We start from the raw sequence: 13,549 nt of genomic DNA, 5'->3' as shown, positions 1-13,549 counted from the left end.
ATTGCCACGTGTTGTGGCTGGATACGCCCTTCCACGCCGTAGCGTGCTCTACGCATATTTTCGTACAAAGACAACCAAGTTTGCTTGATATTAATCGAAATGACTTTATCCAATTTGCTGACTTCGACAGGGGGAACACACAGCCATATTTCTGCTCCCAAGTGAAGCCACATATACTACACCCAGCACAAGACGCTATCTGACATGTGCAACGTTATGAAGTTTTCTGAAATCCCCTATCTTTAAAATGGGGCATGTTTTACCAAATTGTAAAAAAACTGTAACTTTCTCAAACTTGTGAACCCTCAAAGGCACTCCTCAGCCCTAATAGCTTTCTAACAAAACTTACTGCGTGTCTTTAAACGCCCTGTACACCGAGTTACACTCTCCCAAAAAAAACAGAAAAACGGCGACTTTTGCAAAACAGGAAGTGGAAAAAAAGGCGAGATTTTGAACTTTAGATGGTTCCTAAAGTGTCATTTTTTATTCTTTTTTTTCTGAAATTTCACTTGCGGCACCTGTGGAAAGTTCTACATTTGCATGCCAAATTTCAGTTTAATAGCTTTAATACGTTTTAAGATGTAGACCCTCAAACACCATGACCCCCCTCTCACAGATTCCCTATGGCAAAATGACGTTTTTTACATGTAACCTTAATATAAGGGAACGTCTGTGCCCTTATATTTTATATATATATATATATATATATATATATATATATATATATAATAAAGTACTGCTGATTAAGTAACACTAAAATAGCCAGCCCCTGGTAGTCCCCATGCGTTTATATTGGGAATGCTATTTTTCATGATTTAACAAGTTCCAAAAACTTTTCCCAATGGCTAACACCATCTCCAGATGGAGAGCATTGAGTTAGAGGGATCTTTGGATCCCTCACTGCATCTTACCTGTTCTCCCCTATGGTCACAGAGTCGTAACGAGGGCGGTGCAGCCGGTGCGACTGCCCAGGGCGCAATGCCAAGAGGGCGCCACGGCCGCACACCATTTGCCCAGACCTATCCCCCCAGGTACCCAGGCGGTGCCACAGGTACAGTCCATCACTGTGCATCTGATCCAACCTGTTGGCTGAACACGCATTGCCGTTTGTAATCAGAGAGGCTAAGGAAGCATAATCTCCTTGTGGACATCTGTCTGTCGGTGTAAAGGAGCTAAGATCACCAGTGGCTGGCGAGGTCTATATTGAGCATTGGACTATCACAGTGCACAGATAAGCTTGATTTGTTCTTATTCAAGGTACGGGCATTGTTTTGTCTTATATGGATACACCTTTGTGATTAAAATTTTATTTTTATAAGCTAATTTCACCTCTGTTATGAACACACTACACTATTTTTTGCTATTCTCTATCTGAGTCCTAGTTTGGAGTTCCATGGATAGAGATGTAATCGGCACTAGAAGGATCTCGTGACCGCAGAGGGATATTCTCTCAGATAAGCGAATATATTTTCTATATTTGGTACGAGGCCAATTTGAAAATTTCCTGATCACTGCTGTTTTTTGGCAATATCACACTATGTTTTGGCGCTTCTCTTTATATATATATATATATATATATATATATCTATGTAACCTTGCACCCTGGCATTACAGTATGTGCCACCGTCCAGGGTGCAAGGTTGGCATGGCATACCAGATGCCAGCTCCAGTGTGGGATTAATTTATTTTGAAAGTTACTGGTTCTGGTTAATAGGGGCCAGCACTTGCTATGGAGATTTATTCATGCTGGTCTTGTCTGGACCAGCTACCATATTGTACTGTTGTCTCCGCCCTCACTTGCACTGTTGCATATAGTAAAAAGTTTAGTTACGTTTTACCCAATGAATATTTTCATGACCATTTCCACCTAACAAGGCAGCTATCACAAAAAAAACTCAAGAGGAATGAATAGCAGAGAATGCTATTGAGAGTTAGGACAATTTCATTTATTTAATAAATAAAAATGTTATAAACTTTTTTTTGGGAGTTTTCTTTATTCGTCACATTATGGAGAGGGTATTTCAGTGGGCAATATATGGTGTCAAGAAGTGGTACTGGGTGAGATATGGTGCTAAGAAGTGGTGGTGAGTGAGGGGTATTTTAATGGGTGAGGTATGGTGCCAAGGAGTGGTTGGGAGCATATTAGTGGATAAGGTGTGGTAACAGGGAGGGTTATTTCAGTGAGTGAGGGATAGTGTAGTATTTGGTGATGTATTTTATCTGGTGGGTGGTGTATTTGGTGAGGGGCGAGTGAGGTAGAGTAGTACAGACAGCAATACTTACCCCTGATTCCTTAGACAGCTGATATACCAACAGAGCCATAACTATGGCAGTGTCACGTGTCATAGCCACAGGTGCCTAGTATTGCCCCTACGGAAATTGTGTGTGTTGGAGGGAGGGGGGGGGGGGGGGGGCAGTGTTCTGTCTCACCCAGGGTACTGAAATGTCTAGTTACGGCTCTGTCTGGTCACTATAGTTAATAGGTACACTTGTGTATTCACATGGACAACAGTTGAGTGTGACTGCTGTTCCTGCAGAACACTTTTTATAAATGCTCCCTATCTTTCATTCCTTATCATTGCAATAAGGAATAAAAAAATTGTTTAAAAAATGTGCTGGTTAATAAATATTCCTCAGTGATTGAAATAAAATTTCCATCTATTCCTATACTACAGTCTTTTATGAAACGCTCAGGTTGATTTCCCTAATTTTCATCTGCACATATCATGGTCAGCCGTAAACACAGCCTCAGAATGTTTTTCTCTCCTTGACATGCATTTTGCAGAAACTCTACTTTACCTCCATTATGCTCCCAAACACAAGTCATTTCTGAACTATGGGCAGCAGAAATGTAACCGTATGTACAGTGCTTTTCCTATAACACTGTGCAAATCGCTTGTACTGAGAAGAGCAGTATGCTGCGAGAGAGTAATAAAAGCAGGTCACAGGACCAGGCGAATGCAGAGCACTGTGTGCTGAATATAACTCACATAGGTGATGAGGCTTGATGGCCATCCACTGCATTTAAACTTCTGTTTGTGCTCTGACATTTGAGTCGGTCACACCCAGATCTTTGCGCTTCCATAGAGTTTCATTGATAGAACACCATCATCATAGTAAAGACCAAGATAGAACACTCAATATTCACACTATCACTATTCAAGTGGAGGGGACTGGCCAAACGCTGACGTCATATGTCGGGCGGTTTTAGAACGTTATCCCGACAGTAGGGGCGTGGCCAAGCAAAGCTAGTGGGGAGGGTTCGTCTCAGTGAACTGAAGGAGGGAACCTGCTGCTGCTGCTGGCTGTACCATTGGTAGTGATCTGGCTGCAGCCAATATATGCCTAAGGTGGACTTATCTCACAGGAGCCAGCATCTCAAAGGATATCTATTTCTAGTAAATCACCTTCACTTGTGATTTATTTCTACTACTATTTTTTTTATTTAAAATATTCTTCTTGTGGCAAAGCAAAACTACAGGGTTTTGGGATTGTGTATGTCAGTGACTGAGACATGCGTTCAATAAGAAAGAGGTGGACTATTTGCACAATAAGCATCCTCCTGATCTTTTACAAAACGAAAGAGATTACAAGGACTGAGGAGCACCAGGATCTGCAACTCAATGGGTAAATGTGAAACTATTGGATACAAAGGGGAATGTACACAGCTGCGTCTGGTTTATTTTATCTAGCTGGATGTGTGTCTGTCTGTGTGCATGGGACTGAGCTTGACTAGTCTAGCTAAGAGGAGATAAATGCATTCAATGCCCAGGGTCTGATCGGGCTAATCAGTCAGTGGTACTTGTGTGGGAGCTCGGAAATCAGCAGAGAGCCATGCCCGAATCTCTTTAATAACGCGTAACCTGGCACACGTTGGAAATCCTTACTTTTAGTTTTTGTATTCATTTTCTGTTTTTTGTTGGTGGTTTTTTTTTTCATTGTTAGCTGTGTGCTAAGGATTTCCTCTTTGTGTTGGGCAATGTTACCTACAGGAGAATGTGTTTCGTTGAAGAGTAAATATTTATCTTTTCAGTCTGTTTACGCTAAACAAGAAGCTTTAGCCCTGTGAACGCTAATACCCATTAGTATAGAGTGCTTTTTTTTATTTTTGCTTTCTTTGCTCTTGTTTTAACATTGTGTGCTCATGCTTGCATTTATTTCTGCACATAGCACTGTCAACTTCCTCTAACTTTTTCTCTCTCTTCTTTTTTGTGTTTTCAAGTTTCATGTGATTGTGACTCATAATTTAAATGGCAAGCCAAGCTGCCTTACATACATCTAACTCCAACTGTATTAGTTTGACAATTGTGTCTAGTTCATATCTTGGTAACAGACCTGGCAGTACTAGTGGTTTACGGTACTTTGTGTGCCACATGCCTAGTCCAACAATCAACAGTAAAGTAAGATTACAGAGATTATAATTTAATGAGTTAATTCTGGTTCATTTTGATAAATGATAAAATGTTTTGAGTCTGAATGATGATGTGCTCTGTGCAGCAACATGAATATTCTGTATGGTATGTTTAGTATTTGAGGGTCTATACAGCACCTTGCATGCTTACTAATATACACAGTCCTTATATTGACAAAAGTGAATCTCTTGCTGACTGGGTCTAGTGCATTAGCTAAGTACTGTCATTTTCTGTTGAACTGAATATAATTTGAATCTAAAATGTAATTTGGTTATAAAGTGACAACATATTATGGTAGCAAAAAAAAAAAAAAAAAGATGTTGCAACATATAATTTTATCTATCTGTGGTTTTATGTCTGAAAATCTGAGAGGGAAAAAAAATAAAATGTGGTATGTAATATCAATCCTGAGACACAGAGATAAAAAGCAAAATATAGAGGCGTACAAAAAAGGTCAGAGGAGGTAAGCGGCTAAGAAACAAGGAGCTGACTAGAAACACAGGCACTTGCTTAATGATTCAAATCCAGACAAGAGAAATGGAGAGGCACAAAGCCGGGAGAGCCTAACATGTAGGCACAGACAAAGACACATGCATAGAGAATGAGAGAAACAAAGAAATGGAAAGACAAAGCAGTAGGGCATATGGTGTGTGTATGTATATATGTGTGTGTGTATATATATATGTGTGTATATATATATATATATATATATATATATATATATATATATATATATATATATATATATATATATATATATATTAATCAAGAAACAGATTGTTCACTGCAAAAGTAAAACCCCAGTGAATTGTGACTGCAACACTAGCATAAAGCAATAGACACTTTCATTGTGGAATATAGTGGGTTAGTATTTTCTGAAAGGAGAAGCAAGATAGGTGTGAGACATGCTGACTGACGTTATATATAGCTGCCAATCATAGAGGGCTCATTTACTTCAGTTTTGATGTACAGACAGACAAGTGTGAGGTGCTTTGGCCTGGTATGGAGAGCAATCTGGTGCTATGACAGTAGGATCATCTGTCATATACAGCTAGCATTAAGTCTTTACTTGTCCAACCACTGCTATTGATTTTCACATCACTTTACTTATATAACAGCCTTATTTTAAGTTGCATGCTGAAGAATAACTCCTAGTTCTGTGGCTAAAGAGAGCAAACGTACCCACCTGCCCACTCATAGAGGGTTTTGTTACAATAATCATTGGAGCGCACACAGTTCAGATAGCAGCACCCTCTGTATTAATTAACTTCAGCAATTACAAAGCTGTGGGTTGAGACAGATTGGTCGCTCTCCAAGTCTAATGCCTTCTGTTGTTCTTTTTGTTTAACATTATTCTAAACTAAAGACCACAAATGCTCTTGTTATAAAAAAAATATACTACTACTGAGGGTTATTAGTATTTAATACAGATTGCTATTTTAAGCACATTATATTTCCCAGTTCTTAGAGAACAACATTTTGGATGACATCCAGGTTACTTCAGACCTCATAATGCACGTTTTACAAATCCAGATTGAGAATATGATAATTATCACAACACTTCTGGTTTCCACAAAAGTAATTGAGACCGTATTATGCAACTATGTAGCATACATATTGATTATCACATTCGTGTTTTCTTTTTGTGGAAGCCTAATGTGATGTGTTTGTTCTGCACTAGAAAAACACATCTGTGTCCTGTTGTAGGAAGTCTGCTTTAAATTGTCTGTCTGTTCATCCTTATTTTAGTGGTGGTAATTACTTACTTACTTACTTAGAAAAGAATGCTTGGCTAAAACTTAGAAACAGATGATAAAACATTGTCAGCTAAAAAATAAATAATGTGATCATTATATTGATACTAGGAAAATGAAGAATATTAGTTATTTAATTCCTTGCCAAAAATATTTTAAAATCATTTATTGTTATTGTTTTAAAGTTGGTTTTCCAATATTTCCACTTTGGCACGTCTTGTGCAAAAGCTTGGGTCAATTTATAAGTAAAGTTACATCCATAATGACGTTACTTACATGTCTGCATCATATTTCATTAAAATGCTGACGGAAAGAGTAGTTCATTGTAAAATGTGCAGCGCAATTGGGTCTACTAGGTCCTACCAAACAACAGGCCTGTCTAGATTAATGCTACACATTAAGGGCCTGAGTCATTAAGGCAAAATAAGGAGTAAACGTTCTCTGGGACAAACCATGTTACAATTTAAGGGGTGCAAATTAGTTTATTATTTTGTACACAAGTTAAATACTGGCTGTTTTTTCATCTAGCACACAAATACTTGCTAGCTTTATTATTACACTGAAATTTAAAGTTGATCTAGGACATGTCCTACCCCAAGTATAAATCTGTCCCAACATTTTAAATTTACCTCCCCTCCAATGCAACATGGTTCTGCCCAGGTGCAAATGTTACTCCATTTTTATGCTTTGCTCTCCCTAATGACTCAGGCCCTAAATTATTTATTATGTTAACAATGGAAACTCTTCAACATAAAATTATTTGATGCCCTACTATCTGACTTAGGAATCAACTCAGATTTGAAACGGTGACACGGTGCTATATGGTCAGAGGCGATGACTTAAATCTCATGTGAAAATCATATAGATCCCTCCTTCCACACTCTATTTGTGGAATAGGAAGCCTCTAAAGCTACATAGACGAGGCAGGGAGCCATGGCCAGTTGGACTTAACAGTGGCTCAGTGGTTACCACTTCTGCCTCACAGCACTGGGGAAATGAGTTCAATTTCCGACCATTGCCTTATCTGTGTGGAGTTTGTATGTTCTCCCCGTGTTTGCGTGGGTTTCCTCCAAGTGCTCCGGTTTCCTCCCACACTCCAAAAACATACTAGTAGGTTAATAGGCTGCTATCAAAGTTGACCCTAGTCTCTCTCTCTTTCTGTGTGTGTTTGTGTTACAGAATTTAGACTGTAAGCTCCAATGGGGCAGGGACTGATGAGAATGAGTTCTCTGTACAGCGCTGTGGAATCAGTGGCACTATATAAATAAATGGTGATGATGATGATATGAACGGAAAGTGGGTAAAGCAGGAAATGGCTTGCCTGAGGGGCATGGCTAGTCCTCAGAGCAGCGGCGCACGGAGGATTGTCGGGGGGGGGTTTCCCCCCGCCGACCCAAAAAAACCCAAAAAAAACAAAACCGAGAGAGCTCCGTTTCGCCAGCGCTGTCCTATACAGTAGCCGCGGCGCTGTCTAAGAAGCGTCTGCGGCGGTGCTGTATACAATACAGCATCGCCGCGGATGCTTCTTTGACAGCGTCGCGGCTGCTGTATAGGACAGTGGCCACTTAGTTAGCGCAGGGGGGGGAGTTTCTAGAGACTCAGAAACCCCCCCTGCGTGCGCCACTGCAGAGGGGCATAATCAGTGAAAGGTGGGTTTAGTCAGCTAGCAGAGGGCTTGGCTAGCGCTTAAGGCTGTATTATCACTTAGTAAAAGGTGGTAGTTCAGGTCCCACCCAGAGCCCCCAGGGCTGCTACATGCTGGCAGTTTTATTAGGGCTCTGCTAGTGCTGTAATACAAAACAAGCAAATACTTTTATTATCCCTCAGCATTCAGACTTTTTTAAAGAGAGGAAGAGCCCTGGAGACTCCAGCTGGGGGGTGGCTGCACTACCACCTTTTACTAGTCCGCTCTTTAACCTCCTACCTCCTTTAATCCCATGCATATTCAGTACACTAATGATTATTCTAAGCTGTCTAAATCCAAGACAGAATGATTGAATTCAGAAAGTGGTGTGAAGTAGAGTAAGGGGCAGGGCCCTCAGGCAGTGGTACCCATCATAGATTACGGGTATCCAAGTTATCTAACCCGACACTGGTCGTGGCATAAAACGACCGTTTGTTTGGAGTGATTGTAAAGCAATATGTGGGACGATTCTCACACCCCACATCGCATATAGGGCCCAGTTTATCTGATGTGGTCTTTCGTAAGCGGGTTTTTTTATGCTTCTATAGTGCAGTAGGCTACAGGGGGGAAAAAGTTCCTAGCCATTGTTTTACATGCACATAATTAATAAGACAATGACATTGTAATCCAATCAATTATGTTTGCTACGTGTGCTAGAATGTAGCAAGTCAGTTTATGCCTCATAGAAGCTACTAGTCCATCTCTGTTTTGTCAGTGTCTGACAGGAAAATTGCTTAGAGGTTCCAATTATATGCTTTTATTGGTGTGCTCAAATCCACATTAGTAATTTATGTACACTTATTGAATCAAGCTTTATGTGAATCCTATGCACCTATAATAAATTATGTTTGTGGATGAGGTAGTTTGTGACAGTAACAGTAAGTAGACAATCTGGTTCTATTGTAGTTGCAAATGCATTTTTTGTTGCCTAAAGTAAGTTAATATACAGGGACTCTTGTATCTATTATCCCAGAACCTTAGGAATTCATAGTAAATATATACTCAATGCAAAGTAACCTCTTTTGTTGTTTCGAATAATGACCCCTCCAATAAATTACATTATCATAACTTTGTGCTACACTTCTTCTTTCCAGGATTGTATCACAGTATACCAGCAGGTCTAGTGCCGCACTGATGCTTTGTGCACCCACATACTTTAACCCAGGAAATTCAGGCTTCAACAATGCATTTTTGCTGTTGTCTAGGACACCAATGGGTAGGGGTGCCTAACACAATGGATAAGTGGCATGTTATCACTCATCCAGTGTTTTGTAATTCCCAGCCGTTGCACCCTAAAAATTGACTTGAAACTGAAATAATTAGCAGCTTCTTACATGTGACGTAATTGACTTCTGCTCCCCCATGTTAGTGTTACACTCAGGGGGCCTCATTTAGAGTCCATTTTAGGCACATCGACCACAAAACCACTATCACGCATGTGCAGCCAGCACCATATCCGCCTGCATCTTGGACGCAATTTACCCTTGCGACAGCTTGCGGCTTACTATGTAGGAAAGGGCGCAACGGAATTGTGAACTTGTATAATATAGACACAGGGGGTGTGACCCCGTCAGTAAGTCCTGGACGCAGCAAGGCGCAAACGCAACACGCGTCAAAAAAGGGGTACAAATGTGCGGCAGGAATTTGGTGGCGCAAGTAGTTAGCTAGCTGCACGAACTGCTCCATAGGGTATTACGAGTGGGATGCAACTGGGGTTGCATGCCACTCGTAATACCCTACCAAGCTGCGGCACACTACTACTCCTACACGTCTTAGACGCACATTGAGTCCGACACTAAATGAGGTCCAGAGTGTGGAGCTTGGCTATGATGTCACAACCAAGCACCATAAATCAATCAGTCCTAGGAGGAGAGGCTGCCACTTCTACCTTCCACATGCTAAGGTCAGCAGTGAGTGTGGGGGTGCAATGTGAGGGGGAGGGGTACCACCTCCAGTCAGGAGGTGGGGGTGCCCCCTGGACTTGCATGAACTCTGCTTGCTATGTGCAGAGCTTCTTAGGTTGAAGTACCAAGTGCACAATGCTTTTCAATAACACTAGACTAGGGGCTAGATTTACTAAGCTGCGGGTTTGAAAAAGTGGGGATGTTGCCTATAGCAACCAATCAGATTCTAGCTTTCATTTATTTAGTGCAGAATCTGATTGGTTGCTATAGGCAACATCCCCACTTTTTCAAACCCGCAGCTTAGTAAATCTAGCCCTAGGACTGTTGTGATGTAGGTACTTAGGACTTCAACATAAAATCAGTGGTGAAGTTTGAAATTCATATACGAAAACGACTTAATAATGCTAATGGATTATTTTAATGAGCGCATATTGAAGCTCTGTGCCCTGGTTTTGCTGCAGGTTTTCATTAAAACGCTTTAGGACATCACACAATTTACAAAACCACTGCTTAATATAGGAGACTGAAATAAAAAGTATGCAAAGCAATAACTCACAGCAATATTCGGCATGTACTGTAAACAACTTTATCGAATTAAGAAATCTGGCAGATAATTGTGGGAACCAAAGAGAGGGTGTAATTATAAAAGAGAGAATATTTTTAAGATGCCACAATAAATCTTGTAAAAATGGATTGGAGAAAGGATTTGGATCCAAAATTGTGTATGGTATGTTAGTGATTTACCTGCTTAGTGAGCTATATATCTGGCTCATCTATATCAAAGTGTAAGCAAACCTCATGAAGTAATGTAGTCTCAGCGTGTACACTGGCATTAAAATTCTGCATTAGAATAAATATTATTGTACCAAATAAGACAGTACATATTTGTTTTTTCTTTTTACATGCGTTTAACTTTTGTGGTGCCACAGTGCATTTTAAAATGCTTCATGTTCCATTCCAGTGTGTCCAATGCCATTTAATGCAGTTGAAAATTTACATTCATCTCAGTGGAACTAACTTTGAGTGATGAGATGTGAGTTAAAGCGATTGCATATGTGTTTACACACGAATATAGTGTGAACAACATAACTTCCTGTTTTTACAACAGACTCATGTTTAAAAAAAAAAAAAAAAGGCAAATTAAGTGCACTTGTGAACACATCTGAGTGCATATTACACACATAACATACACACAATACAGTTTATGTGTGGTTTTACATGCATTTTACCATGCAATAAAGAAAACGCATTACAAACAACAGTCTAAGTAGCCTAAAAATGTACTGATGACAAAGACCGTTTGCAAGTCATTTCTATAGCTATGAAATGGTGCATAACTTCTAAAGTCACTAGGACCACAAAATGTAAAACTACAAAGTGATCTAATAAGAAAGATATTGTATAACATTAATAAACGTATGTGTACAGGTTCCCTACTGTTACAGAATGTGCAGCTGTGTGCTGTTTCTCCCAGTTAAGTCATTTCAGTCTCAAAGGGATACATCTACAAAAAAAGCGAAAGTGTCCATAAACTAGGACAAACACTGTTGCACACTGGATGCACCATATTTTAATTGGAAAATTCACCATTTTTTTTTCTCCTTTACTCTTGCAGTGGAAGGTTGTGTCAATTTTTTAGCAACATATTTATAAAATAGGGCAGATTTATGACATTTTAAAAACACTAAATAAATATACTCGCATATTTTGTACATGAACTGCCACTGGACACTTCTTCTTTTACTGCATGTTTTCCAGATCAAAATTAGTGCTCCAGGGATAAAGGGTTATTTTAGCTATAGGAAAAAGAAGGATTCATTTAGTGTCACTTACATAATTATAGTGAGTCAAAAATTCTATACCTAGTGCTTGGTGCAGCTTTTTTTTTCACTATACAGAAGTCTTGGCATGAGGGGTGTGGTGAAAAAGGAGTTCTCTATTGGGTGAAGAAGTAAACAGTAAGTACTACGTAAAGCAGAACCAGGTCCACCATATCGGATACAGCCTCATGCCTACCATAATGACCTATTACCAAAGGACAAGAGCCATGTTCAATATACCAGCCCATGTTCCTCAAACAAAGCAATGCTCACTGTATACCACCCCATGATAGCTCAGTGATGCCATCATGTACATCTCAAAGCCACCTCAATGTCACAAGCATGTATAGTCCCATGTCACTTTCAGGAACTGAGACTGCCGTACCCTTGAATTATGGCATTTAGACTGTAAGCCCCAATGGCGCAGAGACTGATCTGTAAGATAAATATTCTCTGCAAAGAATTGGTGGCGCTATATAAACAAATGGATTCTGTGTTGCTGATCCATTGCCTATTCTGTGATCTGCAGTTCCCAGGGATTTTAATTATTTAGAGAGCTTCACCTATTTCTGGTCAGGGGTCAATCAGAGGAAGCACTGGGCTATTTAAACACAGTAGCTTCCTGTTCCTTTGCCTGATTATTGTAGTTTGTACCTGGCTACTTCTACTACTGGTATATGTGTAACAAACTGGCTTGTTCTTGACTAGATTTCTGCATGATTACCCACGTACCCAGCTTGTTGCTGATGCCTTCTACTGTGGGAGATGGACTCCCTCTCGTACTAAATCAAATACAGCCACTAATAGAACACATAGCAACAGAATTTGATTGGAGGGAAAAAAAAATTACTGGTCTATCTACCCTGAACATTTTTTTGTGCTTGTTTATGGTTGTTTTTGAATGTAAGTACTTCAATGTTTATACCTAGGGGTTATCAATAGCCATATGCATATTTGAACCCTTTTACTATATGAGTCCCCAATACAACATTGTTAAGTTGCAGTATATATTTGCGGGAGATAAATATTGCATAAACAAACATTTGGCTCTATTTAATAAAATGTGGTGATATTGCTGATTTTCTATTGCTGCTTATAGCAATTTACCATTAACATTTCGCAGAGACAGCTGAGCGGTACTGGCCGGAGCATTAAGAGTTAACTTACCGCTTTGCTGGACCAGTCTCTGGGGATCTGCGTATGTGTGCCCTGAATACCTGGTCCACAAAGACACAGTGGAACTTTTAGTTTTATTATATTTTATTGTATTTTTCTGTTTTTGTTTTTGTTATTATCGCTGTTTATTGATCATTTATTCCTTGAATTATTTGATCTGTTGCTGCTAACTGGATTGTTTTTACTATTGTGTAGTCCATTAAATGTGTTTTTTATTCATTTACTATCTGCACATTTTTACCATATCATATATATCACCACCTGACATCAAGACAATTGAGCGCAATTTCCTTATACTCTATGAACTGAAAACTCATGTCTGGGCTTAGTAAAAAGGAAATAGCTATATTTAAAATTAAATAAAAAAGTTTTAAAGCAGTCCCAAATGAAACTTGTTATTGTAACACCCCTTTTCCCTAGCGCGCGTGTGTGGGAAGCAGGGTGTGCACTTTACTTTTATAGAATATCAATCTTCACCTTAATATCTTCTGCGCAGTGTGTCCACCTTAGTCAGGGTTCAGTAGCATCTTTGTTGGGTAATGTTGAGTGAATCTGCAACACCAGACAAACAAGTGAAATCTCAATACTCCAAACTGGTCGTTAGAAGCCACAGCGGCACGTTTATTTGCAAGGGCGTGGGCCACTAAAGTTTTTTTGTTTTGTTATCAAAAATGTATTTTACTATAGAAAAGTTACTCTAGAGATAGGTATATATCAATGAAAACAGCTCAAACATTGGACAAGAATTATCAGCAATATCCTAAGGTAGAAGTAAAATGTATACGAATACTTAAACACA

General features: G+C 39.5%; 1 protein-coding gene across 1 annotated transcript in view; it reads left to right on the top strand.

The window, feature by feature from the left end:
* The first annotated feature begins 3,247 nt into the window (after positions 1-3,247).
* ST8SIA4 (ST8 alpha-N-acetyl-neuraminide alpha-2,8-sialyltransferase 4) overlaps positions 3,248-13,549 on the top strand; it is a 135,119-nt gene continuing 124,817 nt past the window's right edge. Inside the window, exon 1 of the mRNA XM_075181368.1 lies at positions 3,248-3,627. Within this exon, the coding sequence (XP_075037469.1) occupies positions 3,515-3,627 (113 nt within the window). The 5' untranslated portion in view covers positions 3,248-3,514. The remainder of the gene's footprint in view (positions 3,628-13,549) is intronic.

This window comes from Mixophyes fleayi, chromosome 1 (genome assembly GCF_038048845.1).
Source record: "Mixophyes fleayi isolate aMixFle1 chromosome 1, aMixFle1.hap1, whole genome shotgun sequence".
In the NCBI taxonomy this organism is placed as follows: domain Eukaryota; kingdom Metazoa; phylum Chordata; class Amphibia; order Anura; family Limnodynastidae; genus Mixophyes; species Mixophyes fleayi.
Note: the sequence above shows the minus strand (reverse complement) of the source record. Positions and strands in the feature narration are given on the sequence as shown.